Source organism: Molothrus ater, chromosome 10, assembly GCF_012460135.2.
Source record: "Molothrus ater isolate BHLD 08-10-18 breed brown headed cowbird chromosome 10, BPBGC_Mater_1.1, whole genome shotgun sequence".
Taxonomy (NCBI): Eukaryota; Metazoa; Chordata; class Aves; order Passeriformes; family Icteridae; genus Molothrus; species Molothrus ater.
The window spans coordinates 25,789,151-25,806,682 of NC_050487.2; the positions used below are offsets into that span (position 1 = coordinate 25,789,151).

At 39.7% G+C, this 17,532-nt stretch overlaps 1 protein-coding gene across 3 annotated transcripts in view; it reads right to left on the reverse strand.

Annotated features, from left to right (window-relative positions):
• The window catches only part of HPS3 (HPS3 biogenesis of lysosomal organelles complex 2 subunit 1), a 33,446-nt gene extending 16,535 nt beyond the window's left edge, over window positions 1–16,911 (reverse strand). For all 3 annotated transcript variants that reach the window (XR_004980764.2, XR_004980763.2, XM_036389166.2), the window contains exons 1-15: window positions 16,576–16,911; window positions 15,114–15,608; window positions 13,665–13,851; window positions 12,608–12,693; window positions 10,728–10,920; window positions 10,378–10,459; window positions 8,449–8,603; window positions 6,816–6,918; window positions 6,425–6,606; window positions 5,890–6,067; window positions 5,018–5,248; window positions 3,192–3,377; window positions 1,841–2,029; window positions 1,179–1,286; window positions 620–826 (exon numbers count right to left, since the gene is read on the reverse strand). Coding sequence is in view for 1 of the 3 variants with exons in the window: in XM_036389166.2 (XP_036245059.1) it covers window positions 620–826; window positions 1,179–1,286; window positions 1,841–2,029; window positions 3,192–3,377; window positions 5,018–5,248; window positions 5,890–6,067; window positions 6,425–6,606; window positions 6,816–6,918; window positions 8,449–8,603; window positions 10,378–10,459; window positions 10,728–10,920; window positions 12,608–12,693; window positions 13,665–13,851; window positions 15,114–15,608; window positions 16,576–16,798 (2,805 nt within the window). In the remaining 2 variants the exon portion in view is untranslated. The remainder of the gene's footprint in view (window positions 1–619; window positions 827–1,178; window positions 1,287–1,840; window positions 2,030–3,191; window positions 3,378–5,017; window positions 5,249–5,889; window positions 6,068–6,424; window positions 6,607–6,815; window positions 6,919–8,448; window positions 8,604–10,377; window positions 10,460–10,727; window positions 10,921–12,607; window positions 12,694–13,664; window positions 13,852–15,113; window positions 15,609–16,575) is intronic.
• Window positions 16,912–17,532: the final 621 nt, after the last annotated feature.

The window sequence follows — 17,532 nt, forward strand, 5'->3', positions numbered from 1 at the left end:
TACTTCTATTGACTACTTCCCGTAGTCCTGGAACACTAGAATAAATTCTGCTCCAACGCTAAAACTGTACAGAGGTGTAATGGGAAAATGGGACACAAAGATACAATCTTTCCACTAGTGTACTGGTACCATTCTGATTGCTAGAAGATCAGAAGATGTCACTAGAACACAGGAAGAACATACTTAGTGCAATTTTATTCAAGGGACCATGTTCTCTTGTCAAGTTAGCTTATTACTAAGATTTCACTTTATAAACATTGACAAACAATTCAGAACATAGTCAGTCAGTGAGAAACTAGAAGCTTTTCATTTAGAGCAGAAAAAGAACATATTCTTTTTTCTGAGGCACTGTACCATCTAAAAAGACTATGCTTTAAGTTTACCTCAGTGAATAGAGTACGTGGCAAAAGAAACTGGAGGAAAAAAATATTCCATTACAATTACTGAGGACTGAGTTAAGGAATTAAAACGCCAAGGAAGAGGTGGAACGCAAGCTAAGCAATTTACTTTGCCTGAAAGCTAGGCTATGTGATCCATCCAGAGTCCATCTGTACATACAGCATCTCAGTTTGGGAAAAACCCCAAATGATAGTGAATAACTGTATCGAAAGTAGCCCACCTGACTGTCACCTTTCAGCTCATGCTGAGCGTAGAACACAGCTGCATCAGGACACCTTCTGAGCAGCTGGTCAATGGCTTCCTCGTAGTTGCCCAGACGGGTATTGCAGAGAACACGGACAGTGAGGCCAACACTGTCAGCCTCTGTCAGGGGCTCCAAAACAGGCAGCACTGAAGCTATACTGATTGACTGACTGCATAAAAGAGACTGAAGACAAGAAGTATTGTTTGGATTTAAGACAAACATTGCAAAAAATGCTAACCATAACCTTAGAAGAAAAGCCCTTACTTGTTCGAATAATCCTGAAATATACTTCCTTTAATAAATATTGTTGAAAATTGGGAAAGCAAGTTTAGAGTAGATGCAAATGTAAATACTGTTATCAACAGAACTCTTCAGTATTTTTTTCTTGCATCATTTCAGTCAACCTTTTATTTTGACTTGGAGAGCTTAGGGGGGAAGAAGGAGAGTCTGCTGGAGAAAGTCAGTCACAGAATCATGAATATTTGCAGAATGGATCTAAGATGTAAAGCAGTAAGATGTAATACTTGTTTCATACCTGTAGTCTTGAGATGTCTTCATGGTAATCTTTGTCAGATGAACATCCCACTGACATTATGGAAGCTATCCATGGAACAATCAACCCAAAATGACTACAGGAATTTATCTGTATGAGACAGAATTAAGTTGCAATAAAAGAAACATTTCTGTTAGTGACAGTACCATATGAAGCTCATTTGAGTAAAGAAAATTTTAATCTCAAACAGTATAATTTAGAAGAGCACCTACCCCTTCTTGCCTGATTTGTACAATTTAATAACAAATAAACTGGACACTTCTATTTATTTATAACTTCTATTAACGTCTGTATTTCAGCTTTCCTGTTCATAATTCTTTAGAATTAATCATTCACATGATTTCCTCATTTAGTTAGCTTAGTAAAATTGTAAATAACCCACCTGACAAATTCTGTTTCGTTTTAACCCTTATTTCTATGCAGAGCTGACTCCTGTTGGAAGTGTATTTGCAAATGTCCCCAAGGAGCAAGACTGGCCAAAGACAGAAATACTAATTTGAAACTGCACATCAACTTATTTTATTTCAGTCTTGCTTCTTTTAAGAGATAAACTATCTAGAATTAAAATATTAAGGATGGTACTTGGATAGATTGTGGAGGAACACTGCAGTCCTAAAACTTACTCTGTGTGGTTTACAACTTACTAGATCCTCTGTTGTTTTCAATGGCTTAGTCTCAGGAAGTTGCTTCTTTGATATTCTCCAAACATACTGAGAAGTAACCCTCAGTAGGAGCTCCTGAAGTATTTTTTTCTGAGAGGACACTACAAGAAGAGCTTCCCAGAAATCCACCAGGAGCTGGGGAATAGTGTTTTCACTGCTATTACACAGCATCTAAGAACAAAAATGATAGAAGACAGCAAGTTAGACTATGGTAATTATTAGTAGCAAAAGTTAGAAAAAACAGGAGGAACAGTTTTTCACTTTTACTAGAAGCAGAATTTTGATTTCATTTTTGTCCTGTGATTCTATGTAATACACTGCTATGCAAAGTAAAAAGTTCATTAGATGATTTTAAGGTAATCAATTCTGACCAACAGATGTGATTTCTTCTTCTGGATTAACTCTACTGCCAGAAATGTCAGTACAACTGTCAGCAAGTATTTACAGACTGCTAATGAGGAGCATTTTTACATATGTCGATAGACAAGTAAGTGTCTTGAAAAGAAGTCTCTATAGTCCATTATAACATCTGCTGTGTAATTCAGCTGGGTATCATGGTAGAACCCACAAGGAAGATGATTTAGGACCTGCTGTGCCAGCAAAAAGAGTTCTTACTTGGTTTCCAAATGGTTTTAAACAACAACACTTGTTCTAATTGGAACTTCATGACTTGCTCTTTTTGATATAGGTCTTTCACAGTAACAGATATACTTAAGACTGCAACACACGTACATTGAAGAACACATCTTTTAACCTAAGTGTTGCTATTCACATTTGTCTAGTCCCAGTTGAGAGAAAGAAAACTTCAGGGACACTAGAAAAGCTATTAGTATTTCTTATAAACTGCAGACACATACTTTTCTTTCACTGATTTATACAGATCATCAGAACATTACATATCTGTTACATATTTAAGTTGGATTCTTTAGAGGTATGTTTTAATTCTGAAGATTTCTTTAAAAGAAGATTATGGAATTAATTTATCTAAATTCTGTAACATTTCCATGGCCTTAGAAAGCTCAATTACTAGGAAGCCACCGAAAGGGTTCCGAGATGAGGGTATTTTCCATTCAAATGACAGGGTAAAAGCAAAGAACTTAATGGGTTGGTTTCTTGCTTTCTTTTTTTGCTTTACTTAACCAGTATTTCATTCCATAAGGTACGGTTTCTGACTCTGTAACCATCTATCATGACTAGAATATCTCCACCTGTCATCTTGCTCTTTCTGAAGAAATGCTGAAATGTGAGTGAAGGAGCAGCTGAGGCTGCTTCTCTTTCCCACAACAATGTCACCATGAAAAAAATAGAAGCAAACACATGATCACAGGTCAACCTTGAAAAAGGTATCTGCTTCTTCTAGTTCAATTTTACTGTTCTCATGTAAAGCCACAGTGGCAGCCACCAGTAAACCAGGCTGCATCTCCTTCAGGTGAACAGCAAACTCAGTTGGTGTAACAATTCCTTCCTTACGCTGCTGCAGGAGCCGTGGTTGCCCAATGAAGCCGCAAGCCAGTGTTGTCTACAAACATCAATAGATACAAATCAGGTAAAGAATTCAATATATAGATTATTCTACTCAGTAAACTCAGTATTTCCTCTGGCAGTGAAATTTAGATGGAAGCAGTCAGGGAAGAAAGCAAATCCTTTCTGCAATTCACAGAGCAGCTCTCCAGAGACAGAGATCCAAACTACATTCTGGAGCAGCGACTCCTGAAAAACAGGCCTTGTACCTGAACACTGAAAGTAATATTCAGTTGAAAGATGGAGTTAGTGAGCACATAAAATGGATTTCACTAAGTAATCCAAGACATTTGATATACAGGGTGGTTTGAAAAATCACTGGCTGACTTTTCAAGAGTCTACTTCGCAGAAGTGTGATTTTTATTTTGAAAATACCGCTGAAACAATGATCAAAATGTGCTTCACTTTGTGTAACAAGAAGCTATTTTGAGTTATGTGAGTGCTTATGAAGGTGAATATAACATATTATTCCCATTTTAAAGGCAGTGGCAAAATAATGCCTAAGTAAATTAAATTAAACAAGACATATAAGGCAGACCTAGAAGAAATATTAAGATTAGCTTTCTGAAAGTGTTTTTTCCTACTTTGAAATAAAATGCTTTTTTAAAGGTGAAGAGCAATACAACATATTTAACAGATCAGATTAGAAAGAAAGAAAATCCAACCAAAAAGACTCAAGCCTAAGCCACCTTATTCTCAAAATAACATCCAGGCAGTGTGTGTGCTCACAACATGGCAATTTCACTTGATCGTGCTGCAAAAGCAGGTGGTGCTGAATATAATTTTTGAAACAGCTCCCCACAGTTCTGACCCTGCAACTCAAAACCAGCTAACTTTAAAAACTCTGCAGGACTTTTTCCACCAAAGCATGATATCTAAGTTTGAAACAGCTATCCATTTATTTCAAAAGTGTTTAGACTCCCAATATTCCACTATAAGAAAAAGCCTCTACTACCTTTTAATATTCCACAGTCTTGATCAAACTCAACAAGAAGTAATTTACAGACTGGTCTCACACAATGTGAGTATCTGTGGCAGAGACAGCTCCACTAACATTTCTGCCCCCAGTGATGAGGAATTCTTACTTTCATAGCTCTGAAGTAGGTTCTGATCTGGTCTTAATAAGAGTTAAGTGCTTTGATTCCACATAAGATGTGAAACTGTATACAGAAACTTCAGTTTGTAAGCACAATGAACATATACTCTGTTCAAGAAAAATTTTAAAATGGCTGTTTGTATACAGGTGTTTTGATGGGCATATCACATATTAATTTCAGGTGGAGAGGTGTAGAAATGCTTCTATACAATCCTCCCATGCAGCTGAAGAGCACTGGCAGAGTTGGTTACATCCCAGTAAAACAACATTTAATTGATCATAATAAAGAGCTTCAAAACTTGCTTATTTTGTAAGTTTTCGCCAAGACAAGACTACCCTACCTGTAGGGCAAACTGTACACTCCCAGTGTATGTCAGCCCTCCATTCTACTGTTACTGCAGACATTCAGTGGAGTCTACACAGCCTATCAGGAGAAAGAGGAGTGACTGGAAGCTTCTTTTACTGTAAAATGCAACTACAAGTCAAACTATTGCCCTGGACTTTGTAAAGCATGAACAGCTCATGCTCTTGGCATACTTTACCTCCTTATAGGAGTGCATTTCATGTTCATACATTGCCAGGTCTCCCATTTTCAGAGCAAAGAAAGCCTTAGTAAGTGTCAGGACCACTGATGGCATCATCTTTTCTATTTTCTGAAGATACTTCACAGCTGTCAAAGGACATATGTTTCTCATGCTGGGACTGCAAAGGATATCAGGAAGCTGCACAGGGTCCGCAAGATAGAGTATCTGGAGAACTTTATTTCCTGATTCCTATTGAAATAAAAGCCATTTGACAGTTCAGACCTTTTCAGATGTTCATTTTTCTATGGCATTTGAAAGTACTGCAGTTCTGTTGTTTTGTTTTTTGCGACAGGTTTGTTTGTTTTTTTTAAAAACAGACAAGTTCAGCTTAGCTATCAAATCACAGCACCTTTCCTGCCTCTCTCCTCCCTACTGGTAAAAGTAAAGGATTTCTAACTGGTAGTGATTCAACTCATATTCTGGCATGCTAGGAGAATATCTACCACCAAAATGAATTGTTTTTAGCAATTGGTACAATTTAGCAATGATCAAAGAAACAGGTTGTTTTGTTAGAGAAATGGAAGATGACAGAAATTTGAGGCAGGGCTTTCCTAAAACAGAAGTGTCTCTGTGCAAGTGGGAACCAGATCATAGCAACATGCATCATGATAGCCAAACGTGTAAGGCATTGCTTGAATGCAGTCCAAAGCATCACAGGTACTGCTTGCTATTCAACAACAGTGGGAAAATAAAAATAATGTGAAAAAGAATAACTGTAAAACTAGAAAAGCAGCTCATCATTTTCAAAGGGAAGGTGATTAATATTTGATACACAATTCTTAAAATCAGAATTACATTAGCAGATTACAAATAAACCAACTTATTTCTACCTTACTTAATTCTTCATTTGAGTCTTCATTAAGAGAATGAGTTAAGTAAAATATAAATCCTCTCTCGTATGTCTGTATTTCATCACCTTCTGAAACTAGTCTCTTTAAAACTTCAGTCATGGATAAACCTGACATTCTGTAGTATGGCAAAGCAAGGTGGTAATCCTTTGTGTCAAACCTGAAGGAAATAGAGAGGAAGGAAAAAAATAACAAAACAACTAAGGGCAATGCTTTTGCCATCACTCTTTGTAAGAACTAAAAGTACATCAAACAAAGTCACAGGCACATCAGTTATCTGCACATATTGTTCATATTCAACATAATTCTGTTGAATTCAATATAATTCTGAATAATTCTGTTTAATGACAATAAAGACAACCAGAAGAGAAGACTAGATTAAGCTGGTTTTGTAAAACAGAAAGGTCTGTATGACATATGCAATATTAATGTAAAATAGCAAAGAATTGTGGATTTTCATTTTAAGGTTACACCACTGGAAACACATGCCTATGCCACTTTGACATCTAAAACATACCTGCTGTAGCAGTCTCCTAAGAAGGCACAACTTTCTCTGAATGCTCTTAGAAGATCTTCCTTCTCATCTGATTTAAGGAAATGAGGGTCCATTATAGCTGCTCTGACCAGTAAGTGAGCCTCACTTAAAAGATGGATGCAGCTCTCAGTTTTAACATTTTCGTAAGTTCTACTATATTCTACCTAGAACAGACACAGCATATACTTAGGCTGCTGACAAAAGTAAGAATATACAGGAACAATTTTAATGAGGACAGCATCTGTCTGAAATAGGACTATGGGCTATTCACAAGAAATATATTACACCATATTCAGCAATGACATGCATCAGAGATTAACTAGCAGTACTTATTTTCAGTTAGCAAATAACAAAAGCAGGAGTTGAGCAATACCATTTCTCTGTAAAGCTGAATTGTTGAAACAGTGTTTATAATATATAAATTCCAACCCGGCTCTGACTCAGAATTTGTTCTGGATTTAATGCAGTCAGCCTTTCTGGAACCAGAGAAAAAAGGTGAGTTGTCAGTGTTGAAATAAACGCCATGCAACCAAAAAACCCCCACTCATTTTGTAATTCAAATGCATAAATAGGTATGTCTGCAGACCAGTAAGTGCTGGAGAGTTAAGCTGTGAATTTAAGTCATACTGGCTAATAACAGAACAGGGATAGGCATGTTCACACATATGAGTCATCATCAGAACTGTCCACTACCTCTTCTCCTGTGCTTAACACCAGGGAGTATCAGGAAGCATAGAATCATCAAATGGCTTGGCTTGGACCTTAAAGATCATCTAGTTCTAACCCTCCCATCACATGCATGGGATGCCACCCACTGAACTGGTCAGACTACCCAGAGCCTTATCCAACCACACCTTGAACAGTTAAGTAATTTAAATTAGCTGTTTAATCTCCTGTAAGGACTTAGTAGTGCATGGTTGCCCCTGCAGCTCTATCAAAGTGTTTGCCAACACATGGCATAAAGAGGTATCAGAATACTTTTATTCTAAAACTTTGGCTTGGTCTATAAAGCCCTAAGGTTAAAAAAACTGTAAGAAAACAGACTCTTTTTGTTCTGTTTTTAAATTTAATTTTAACTGTACAGACGAGAAGATTTTTACATCCTATTTTCAAATGACTGTGCTACGTAGCTTAGTATTTGTCCATTACATTTTTTACAGAAGGTAAAAAGCGTATCTTCTTCAAATGTCAATTTGATAGAATATTTGAATATTTGAAACAATGCAACTGGCAGAAAATGTGCTTTATACAAGAAAACTACAGTATTTGGAATAGTCGTTTTTCCTGACAGGCTTCTCCTTATCTTCTTCTGAATAATGTCTGCTCTAGACTTTATGAAATATGGGTCAACTAACTCCTCAATCAACTAAAGCTGTCCCACTCTTGTTAATTAACTTAAACCAACTTTAATAAATGTGGTTTCTGAATAACTGCTTAGAATAGCTCCTTAGCTGTTTTATGAAAAGCCTTCAAAAATGGAAAGGGAATAGCAGTTTCCTTGGAAATTTGTAAAAAGTCAGATATACCTCTGGCTACACACATGCTACAACTGTAACTTGGGGCAAAGTCTGACCAACTTTTGTCATTGATAACTACAGTGATGTTCACAACTTTCTTGGCAAGAACCCTTAGGCCAAGATAAGACATTTAATTTTGTGCTGCGACATATTTTGTGACCTGTAGCTATGGCACTACATATTTTTGGTACTCTACATTTTTTCTCAAGATAAATACTTTGTAAATTCTCATGATAAATTCTTACTAATGCTATTTTAACATTTTGTTGATTTCAGGCATTTGTGACTTTATGCTCATTTCTTCTATGTCAGTAAATACAACAGAATTGAAAAAAATAAAAGCTTGATTGCTCTTCTCAGTCACTTAGAAGGTAACTATTTCTCAAGAGTTTTTCAACAGAAGAACCTCTCTTAAATTGCAATATCCACAAGTTCAACACTGTACACAGAGCTGTAAGTACCAGCTCCCTAAAAGACACAAATCCTTACAGCATCCTTCTTGTAGGCTTTCTTCTTTCGGTAATATCTTCTGTGTCTGCCTTAGTCAAAAGAATTATATGGTTTTTGAAATGACAGATAGCTCTTGGTCCTATAAAAAGCTGCATTCTTAATGTACAGACATCCAGTGTGACAGGTGGACAAGCCTATAAAGGAAAGTGACTGTTTTGTAATTCCACTTGGTATGCACATTGAGTTTTTAAATAAATCAGAAAAAAAAAAAGTAACCTTTGTACAATGATCTGACATTAAAAGCATCCACTGGCTTTCCTAACTTTGAGTGCATCATATAAGCAAGAATAAAAATACTCATAAAGGCCTGACAAGAATTATTTAATGAGTGGAAAAAAAAAAATATTTCACTCTTCAAAGCAACTGCACAGTTTCAGCTATGCTTCTCAAAATAATTGAACCTGAAATAGATGCCTAACACAGAAAACTTTATCCTGATTAGTTTGATTTTGGCCGCTGATTATAAAAGTCTTGATTTGAGTTGCTTATAAAAAGCAAGTACAGATAGAAGTATTATATTTGTTTGCTTATTGTTACCTTACATAGCCAGTATTATTTTCCCAATTTGTTCTATATGCACTTTTCACGTAAAACATATGCTATCATCTATACTGGACTTAAAATTGAAAAATGCAGCCTCATTTGCACAGAAATATTCTAAATTTACAGCTTTAAAAAGATAAAATAGTACACTTACAAATTAACATATACAGTGAAACAAAACAACACAGTGTTACATGAGTAACCTGCTTTTTGAAGAAACCTCAATTTCTTGTAAGAGGTGGAGGCCTACAGTGGTGGTCTGGAGGCTCCAGACTGCCCTGGGCTCGTGAGACCCAGAATGAGGCAGCTCTAAACCTGGTTTAAAAAAAACAGCAGGAAAAATAGTAATGGCAAATAATAAAAATAACCGCCATAACACTTCAAACTCCACACTGGGGCAGAGATACCCATGAGGGAATTGGCCCATGAAGGACTCACACCAGCACGGGGATGTCCCTGAAGGGACTGTAGCCCATGGATGGATCCATGCCAGAGTGGGTGGACACACTGTGGATGGCAAGCTGCAGCATGGAAATCTGTGTAGGACTGCAGCCTTCACACCTCTCCAAAACTCCTACAGACACAGGAGGCAGCCTGTTGACTGACTGGAGGAACTATGATGGATGTTAATATAACGCACAGTAAAAATGTAGAAAGCTGAGACTAGAGAATGGACAGGAGAGATTGTGTCACATGCTGGTATTACCTATCCAGAGCAGAGAATACATGTTTGGCTCTTGAAAAGTTTATAAAACTTTTAATGTCCTATGGTTTCTTTATATCTGCTATCTACATGCTCAGAAGAAATCCTTAAATGCTACCTTAGAATATACCTCCGTCTATCTTTCCTACTACTTTTATTCACGTATATCACAATCTTTACATTCAATAGATTTTTACTGATAAGCAATTTAAGGAAGGGGAAAAGTTAAGACCTCCAAGGATCAAAAGCCCTCCTTCTAAAAAACATGCCCTAAGTATCTGGTAGCAGACTTGTTTGATTGCCTACATGCCTCTTAGAAAAACTGTTTTTTCAAGGACACCTAAGAGAGAGAAACATCATACAATAAAAGAAAACTCTGCACCCTTTGCTCAATTTTATACAGAAAAGCATGGAATTTAGTTTTAAAAATACGTGATTTTATTGCTTTTCATGTTTTTGAAAACATTCTATAATGGTCTAAAATTTTACATGGCAACAACAGATTTTGAGACATCTGTAGACCACCAAAATACAACATGCCATTCATTTTGGATGTTATTTTATTGGTTCAGCCACCAGAAACGAACAGGATTTTAAACCTTAGGTCAACTAAGTGCCATACCACTACTCCCATTCTATTAGTGAGGTAATGAGAGGTGTACCTTCACAGTCGTGTCAATATATGGATCCTCACTACGAGCTGCTGCTGCACTGCATCGCACTGTGAAGCACTGCAGGTTCTGACTAGAGGAAAAGAGGAAAACACAACAATGAAGAAAAGAAATTAAGATTTGAAAAAGTCATGTAGCCAAGATTACAGTTAATCAGCTCTTTTTCCTTTGAAGAAATGGGCTTAAAAGCCCAAGCAGGAGGGTATGTTGAACTAGCACATGAGCCTGCCCAGAGATTTCCAGGAGGCTACGAAGGACACATCAGAGGGGAAAAAAATTTTGAAAGGACAGCAGCACAGAGAAACATAGTAATACTATCAGTAAAACCATAAGCATAGTACCTTGTAATGACGTGTAGGAACTGTGGAGTGAGGACTGCCTGCTCTGACTTTTCTGAATATTGGTAGGTAGAAATTAGTTCTACTAATTTCCCAAGAGAGTAGAGATATCCAACATGAGGTAAAGAGAAAAAGCAGAAGAGACTCAGAAGTTTTCTCTTGTTCTCAGTTTCCTCATAGGCTGTTGCAGGAATTCCTAAAGATAACAATAAGAAAGGCATTTTATGTGCTTCATAAATAAAAACCCAGCAATTCCATTCCAAGCCTGATGCCTAAAGGACAGAATCAAACCTGCCCAAGTTGCAGACTAGTTTTCTTAGTAGCTAGTAAAAAGAAGTTTTATATGAAGCTCAGTGCATATGTCAAAAAATTGTATGGCATGTAACCTCATTTGGAAGCATTTTCACAAAAATATGAATGTAGCACCTAGAGAAGAAATTTACAGATGTAACAGCATTAGAGAGTCCTAAATTCACCAGAACTAAGCATCCATGGACTGAAAGCTTGATCTTAGACAATTACTTTTGAGTTGGAATGAATGCTCATCCAGAGCTGCAGCTTACAAAAAAGTAGGTATTACTTAAGGGAACAAAAGGCTGGAAATCGCAGAATTTATAGGATGCCACTTTAGCAGGTAACAGCTGTGATCATATTCTAGAGACCCTCTTAACAAAGCCTGTAAATCACACAAGAGCATAAGACAGCTGGAGTTAAATGGCAAGTAGCTTATTCTTTTCAGTCAGCTGCAAGTTAAATGAGGCATTGCTACTTAGCAGACAGTAAACCATCTCAAAATGAGTGAGGAGTTAGTAAAAGTCAAGGGCCAACGGTATCCTGGGATGCATCAGGCACATCATTGCTGGGGGGGCAGGGATGGGATTGTCCTGCTCTGCTCTGCACTGGGGCAGCATTAGCTTCAGTCCTGGGGGCAGTTTGGGGCACTATAATACAAGAAGGATATAAACCTATTAGACAAGAGACTAAGGGAGGGCTAAAAGGACGGTGAAGAGTCTGGAGGGGAGGCCATAGGAGGAGTGGCTGACACTTGGTTTGTTCAGCCTGGAGGAGACGGAGGAGAGATCTAAGAGCATTCTACATGCAGTTCCTGAGGGAATGAAGCTATGTCGGGGGGGTTTAGGTTGGCTATTAGGAAAAGGCTCTTCTCCCAGAGGGTTGTCAGGCACTGAAACAGGCTCCCCAGGGCAGTGGTCACGGTCCAAGCCTGCCAGAGCTCAAGGAGCATTTGGAAAATGTTCTCAGGCACTTGGTGGGATTCTTAGGGTTCTCCTGCACAGGCCCAGGAGTTGGATTCGATGATCCTTGTGAGTCCCTTCCAACTCAGGACATTCTATGATTCTACAAAATCTGACTGCTAACATACAGCATTAAGTTCTTCCATGGATCTTTTGGGGCTTGAGCTAGTGAACCCCTAAAATCTGCATTCATCCCTTCCAATTTTAATTAAGGCCCTTCAGAAAGGTAACCAGTATCTTAGTGATTATTAATGTTTACTACTCTGATTTCCTCAGCTGGCTGAGTGCAGTCTAGTATCTTGTAGTAAATACAAAGGAGAATTTTATTAATGCAATGTAAAGAGTAACTGGTTTGCAACACAAAATTTATTGGTAAAGAACCGATAAGAGCTGATTTAGTCACACAGTGCGTTGAATTGGTATTTTAGTTCAAGTTTTATGTAGAACTTGGGGGAATTAAAATATTTTTTTGTTAACAGAAGCTCAGTTTAAATCATTGAAAAGGGAGAAAAGATCTCAATTTAAAAACAAATCATAGACAGTGTATGAAAGAGGATACACAATGAAGCTCTTTCCTTTTCCAAGCCTCCTGTGACACAGTCCATGGTGTATTAATGCATATCCATTTACCTGTCTGGTATACAGGAAGCAGTTGAACAGAGTGCAACTTCATCTCTTCACAAAACCCAAAAGGTGACTGGCCAGGTGCAAAACGTCTAGGAAAACAGTCCAAAAAATCATGAGACTGCAGTGAAAAATTATGATTATATACTTTGGACAAGTAAACAGCACTGGATAAAAGAAAGAAAGCTCATGTTTTAACACTCAACAACAATGCACAGTCCTACTACCAATGCCGTTAATAGCAATGCAAAGAAGCACATGGTAGTTAGATGGAACTCTATTAATAGAGTTCCTGCAACCTAAATCCTCTCTCTTTGGTTGTCTGCAAGATGCATGTCAAAGTTTGACATCACTGAAGAAATCCCACAACTGATTTTTGACGTCAATTTAATCTTTTTTTTCATCTTTCTTTTTAGTTCACTGAGCTATATGGAACACCAGGCCATGTCCAACACTATTTTTTTCCTACTATGTGTCATCCTTTTCCCTGCTTTACTTTGGAATTCACTGTTGGACCCTGGCATCAATTCTTCCTTAGCTTTTGACAGAAATTTTGGTGAAAAAGGAAGACTAAATCAGCTTCCTGAGGAGGGGACCTGGAGACACAGGTGGAAAACTGTTCTCCATGGGATCCTGGGAAAGGCTCAAAGGTGTGCCAGGGGAAGGTTACACTTGACGTGAGGAACCATTTTCTTACCAAGAATGGTGAAACACTGGACAGGCTTCCTAGAGAGATGGTTGATGCCTTAGACCTGTCACCGTTTAAGAGGCGTTTGGACTGTGCCCTTAACAATATACTTTAAGAGTGGCTCCCCCCTGAAGTGGTCAGGCAATTGCACTAGATGATTGCTGCAGATCCCTTCTGACTGAAATATTCCAAGATACTAAAAAATGGACTCTCCTTGGTATCCCATGATTTCCTCAGTTCAAAAGAAACCAAACCTTACAAAAACCCCAGAAGTCAAAACATCAGGGGTTTCCTTTCAAAAAGACAAAACACACAATGCAGTTTGGTTTTTTTGTAGTAAATTAACCCATAAAAGGGAAAATATATCTGTAATACCTGAAAAGCAGATACTGCACTTGGAAGTGCTTTGTGTCTTCTGTAGGTAACTCTGTAGATTCCAGTGTGACAGGTATCTCACATAGCTTACTTTCTTCCCCAAGCAGTTCCACTGGCTTCTGACATATGATGAACTCATCTAATTCAAGCTGTAAAGGATGTGTTGAAGGACTTTCATCTTTCACACCTGAGCAATGAAAATGCTATCTTAATTGTTCAAACCACTCCAACCACAGCAGTAAGAAAATAGTATGACAATATTGATTAAATACACCAATTACAGCTACCCTGCTAGCATTGGCTTCCTCAAACCACAAGATTCTGAAAACAGCCATACTAGAAGATGGGAACAATTCCTATTTAAGCCTTAACAGTCTGAATACTTAAGAGTCAAGATTTCTGGGGAAAAAAACCCTAACAGGTAAACTGCTCACTAGAAGGTGAGTCAACGGCAACTGGTGCCACAAATGACTGGTCATCAAAAAATGCTCACTTTTGGCTGAAGAGATTTTGAGAAGGCAAATGCAGCTATCACAGGAAGCTGTGTTATCTTTTGCTCACTTAAGTACTGGAAAGCAAATCCTAGTAACACTCAGAAAGTAACTAGAACTTTTCTATGTGGTTTTTAGTAATTAAAAAAAACAACAGGGGGAGGACACCATTATCTGAGAAAAGACCCATCTTCACTCAGTGAAGAACATTGCATTTATATTGTCCCTATCTGAAAAGTCTTATTTACCTATAAATGTTTTCTAGGTACAGTTTCCATTTCTAAATGACCCTCCTTTTAAGTTTCTTCAATTATAAAGAAAGGACCTTCCTAAGGTTTGTTGGTGTTGATCTGATACATATATGTTCGGAAAAGTGGGAATTGATAGTTGATTACATATGGATCAATATCCTGCAATATACAGGAATGAAACCTCCTGAGTACATCTGTTTCTGGGATTTCTATAATTCTAAGACAAGCTCCTGAATAAGATAAGGGACTGAAAAAGGAGAATTTGCTTGATTATGGCAGGTTCTGATCCTAACAGTTAAAAAAGTATACAGATATCACAACAGAAACATTCTTCATTGTGTATGCCAGTTACTTAGGCAGTGACACTGATAGAATAATTTTTCTGAACACAGCACACTGAACTATTACTACTTTAACTTGGCCCATTGTGGCATCCTAAAACAGGGACCTAATTCTGCGTCTGCAGAGGCTGTACTATCTTCTAAAGGTGGAGCACAATGGCATATTTGTCTGAAATGTTACCTCCAACTACAGGTTGCTACAACTTTTCATGCTCTAGAATATTCAGCTGATAGTCAGTGATAGGACAATCTGGAAATATTTTCTGAAGGGCAAAGACCTTGTTCGAGACTACTTTCAGAACAACGGGAATGAATTAGCAGATTCTTGGAGATTAAAAAAATTTAAAAATTTATTTCAGCACCTACCTCCATCCACAGCCTTCTCTGGTGCACTGACTCCCTGAGCATACTGCTCTGTCCTGTCTGCACTTTGCTGGACCAGTTCCAGTTTCAGGATTAGAACATCCAGCTCTGTTGTTATGGCTATATGTCTGGCACAAAATGCAACTTCAGCAGGAATGAGGTTATCAATGTGCAAAATTAAGGAGCGTTCAAAATCTAACACAGTCAAATTCTGGTTTATGACACAGTATTTCAAACAGAATATGACAAGTTTATTCTTGCAGCCCACAAGTAGATCTCCATTCACAGGACAACATGAAATGCACAGTGGAGGATCTGAAAGTGGCATTTCAACAACTGACATTTGTTCTTTTAAGGCTTCACTGTATGACTCTTCCATCTTGTGACCAACCATCCGGACACACACACGAGAACTCCCTGCAGACATGCATCTCCAGTTCATATATGCTCTTAGGAAAGTTGCTTTGCTTTTTTCTTCAATTGTCACTAGATAGTCTCCTTAAAAGAAAGCAGTCATACTGATAATCATTTAAAAATAGATTACAGTTTCTGAGCTCGTTATCTGCTGTAGTATGCTACAAAAAACATCTTCAAGTCTCAACTCTTACAAAAAATTCCAGAAACAGTTTTCACCAGTTTTCCTCTAACTGAATACAAAGCACAGGTTTCTTTGCTAGGGGGCACACACTTCACACATTACTAAAAGCAAAGACTTACAGATGTAGGTTCAGAGTAACTCCTGTGTGAATCCTCTGTGTAAGTTGTGATTGCACACAAGGTTCCCCCCACCTCCCCGCCTTCTGATATCCACTAATGAGGAAATATTTTGTTCTCTACAGACCATGGAAAGCAATGGACCAATAGATTCATGAAAAGTTGTGGAATGGGCTGGAACGACCACCCCACTCCGTGCTCTAAAAACAAAATACAAGAAAAAAACCCGAAACAAACAACAACAACAACAACAAAACAAATAACCCCCCCGCCAAAAAAAAAAAAAATCAACTATTCCCCCCCGGCAAAATAAAAAAAGAAAAAAAAAAAGAAAGAAAAAAGCAAGCAGGGGCAGGTGCACAGACCGCAACCGAGGCGGAGGCAGACGATGAAGGGAGGTGCGGATCCCACCCTCCCTGCAGGCCCGAGCGCTGCCAGCGCTGGGACCGGCCTGCGCTTCCCTGCCCGGCCCGCAGGCCAGCCCGCTCCAGCAGGTGCGCCCCACCTCCGGCTCGGAAGCACCCTGAGAAAGAGCCTGAGGGAGACGCGGGTGGGAGGGCCAGGCACTATTTCCGCGGCAGAGCCCGAGCGGCTTTGTTCGCCGCCCGCCTCCCGCAGCCCCCGGCCCCTGGCCCTGCTGGCCCTCCATCCCCACCCGGCGGAGCCCCAGGGCCGCTCCACGCACTCAGACCTCACGCGTGCCGGTCTCCCTGGCCGAGCACTCACGGACCCAGCGATGGCCGGGACTGACCTGCCGAGCTGTGCGCCATGCGCAGCACCGGACCCAGTGTGGCGAAGGAGCCCAGGGCCTCGCAGCGGCCCTGTTCGCGCACGGTGAACACGTCCACCCTGCAGCTGGCCGCCGTGCTGGCCACGAACAGCACGTCTTGGCCGCAGCAGAAGTGCGCCGGTTCTTGCTTGCAAGGCACTACTCGCTGCGACCCGAACGGGTGAAGATTGTAAAGCTGCACCATAGTCCCGAAAAGTTCCGGCGCGGCAGCGGAGAGGGCACCCGCAGCCTGCCGGGGCGGCGCCCAGCACTTCCGCGGTGGGCACACCCACCCGCCTCCGCGCGGCGCTGTGCGGGGCGGGCTCGGGCGGCGGTGTGGCTGCCTCGGCACAGGTACTCTCGTACGAGGTTCCGTATGGCCTTGGCGTGACTCAGCTGCTCGGTGAGCACCCCCGGGAATCCTCCGTCATGGCAGAGCAGCGCCTTACACTGGTGGAGCTGTCGAGTGGAAAGAGAAACTGAGAGTGATCCATGAGGAGCGTGAGACGGAGGACTGGGAACGGTGGCTCATGAATGGAAGACCTTGCTGACGGGTGTTTGGTCGGTGGTTTGTGTGCAGAGCAGCTTTCACTTGGGCACGGCTTGGAGCTGCTACTGCCAGCAGGAGCGTACCTAATGCATTAGACTACTGAAACCTGGGTTCTTCCCGTCTCCCAGCGTCAAAAGCAGGCTTTTTTTGTAAATACACCAATTCTTTCTTAATAGCCAACAAACCCCGCCCAAACAAAAGCCTAGTTATTTCACAGAATATTTCCACAAGGATCACTCTTAGCTAAATGGTCTACACGAGGACTGAAACCACAACCTTGGTGTTGTTAGCACCATGCCGTAACCAGCTGGGTCAGCACTTTTTGCAGCCAAATGTCCTATGATAGAGCTGCTTCCATATGTCTCTAAAGCTCTATTCATGTCACCATA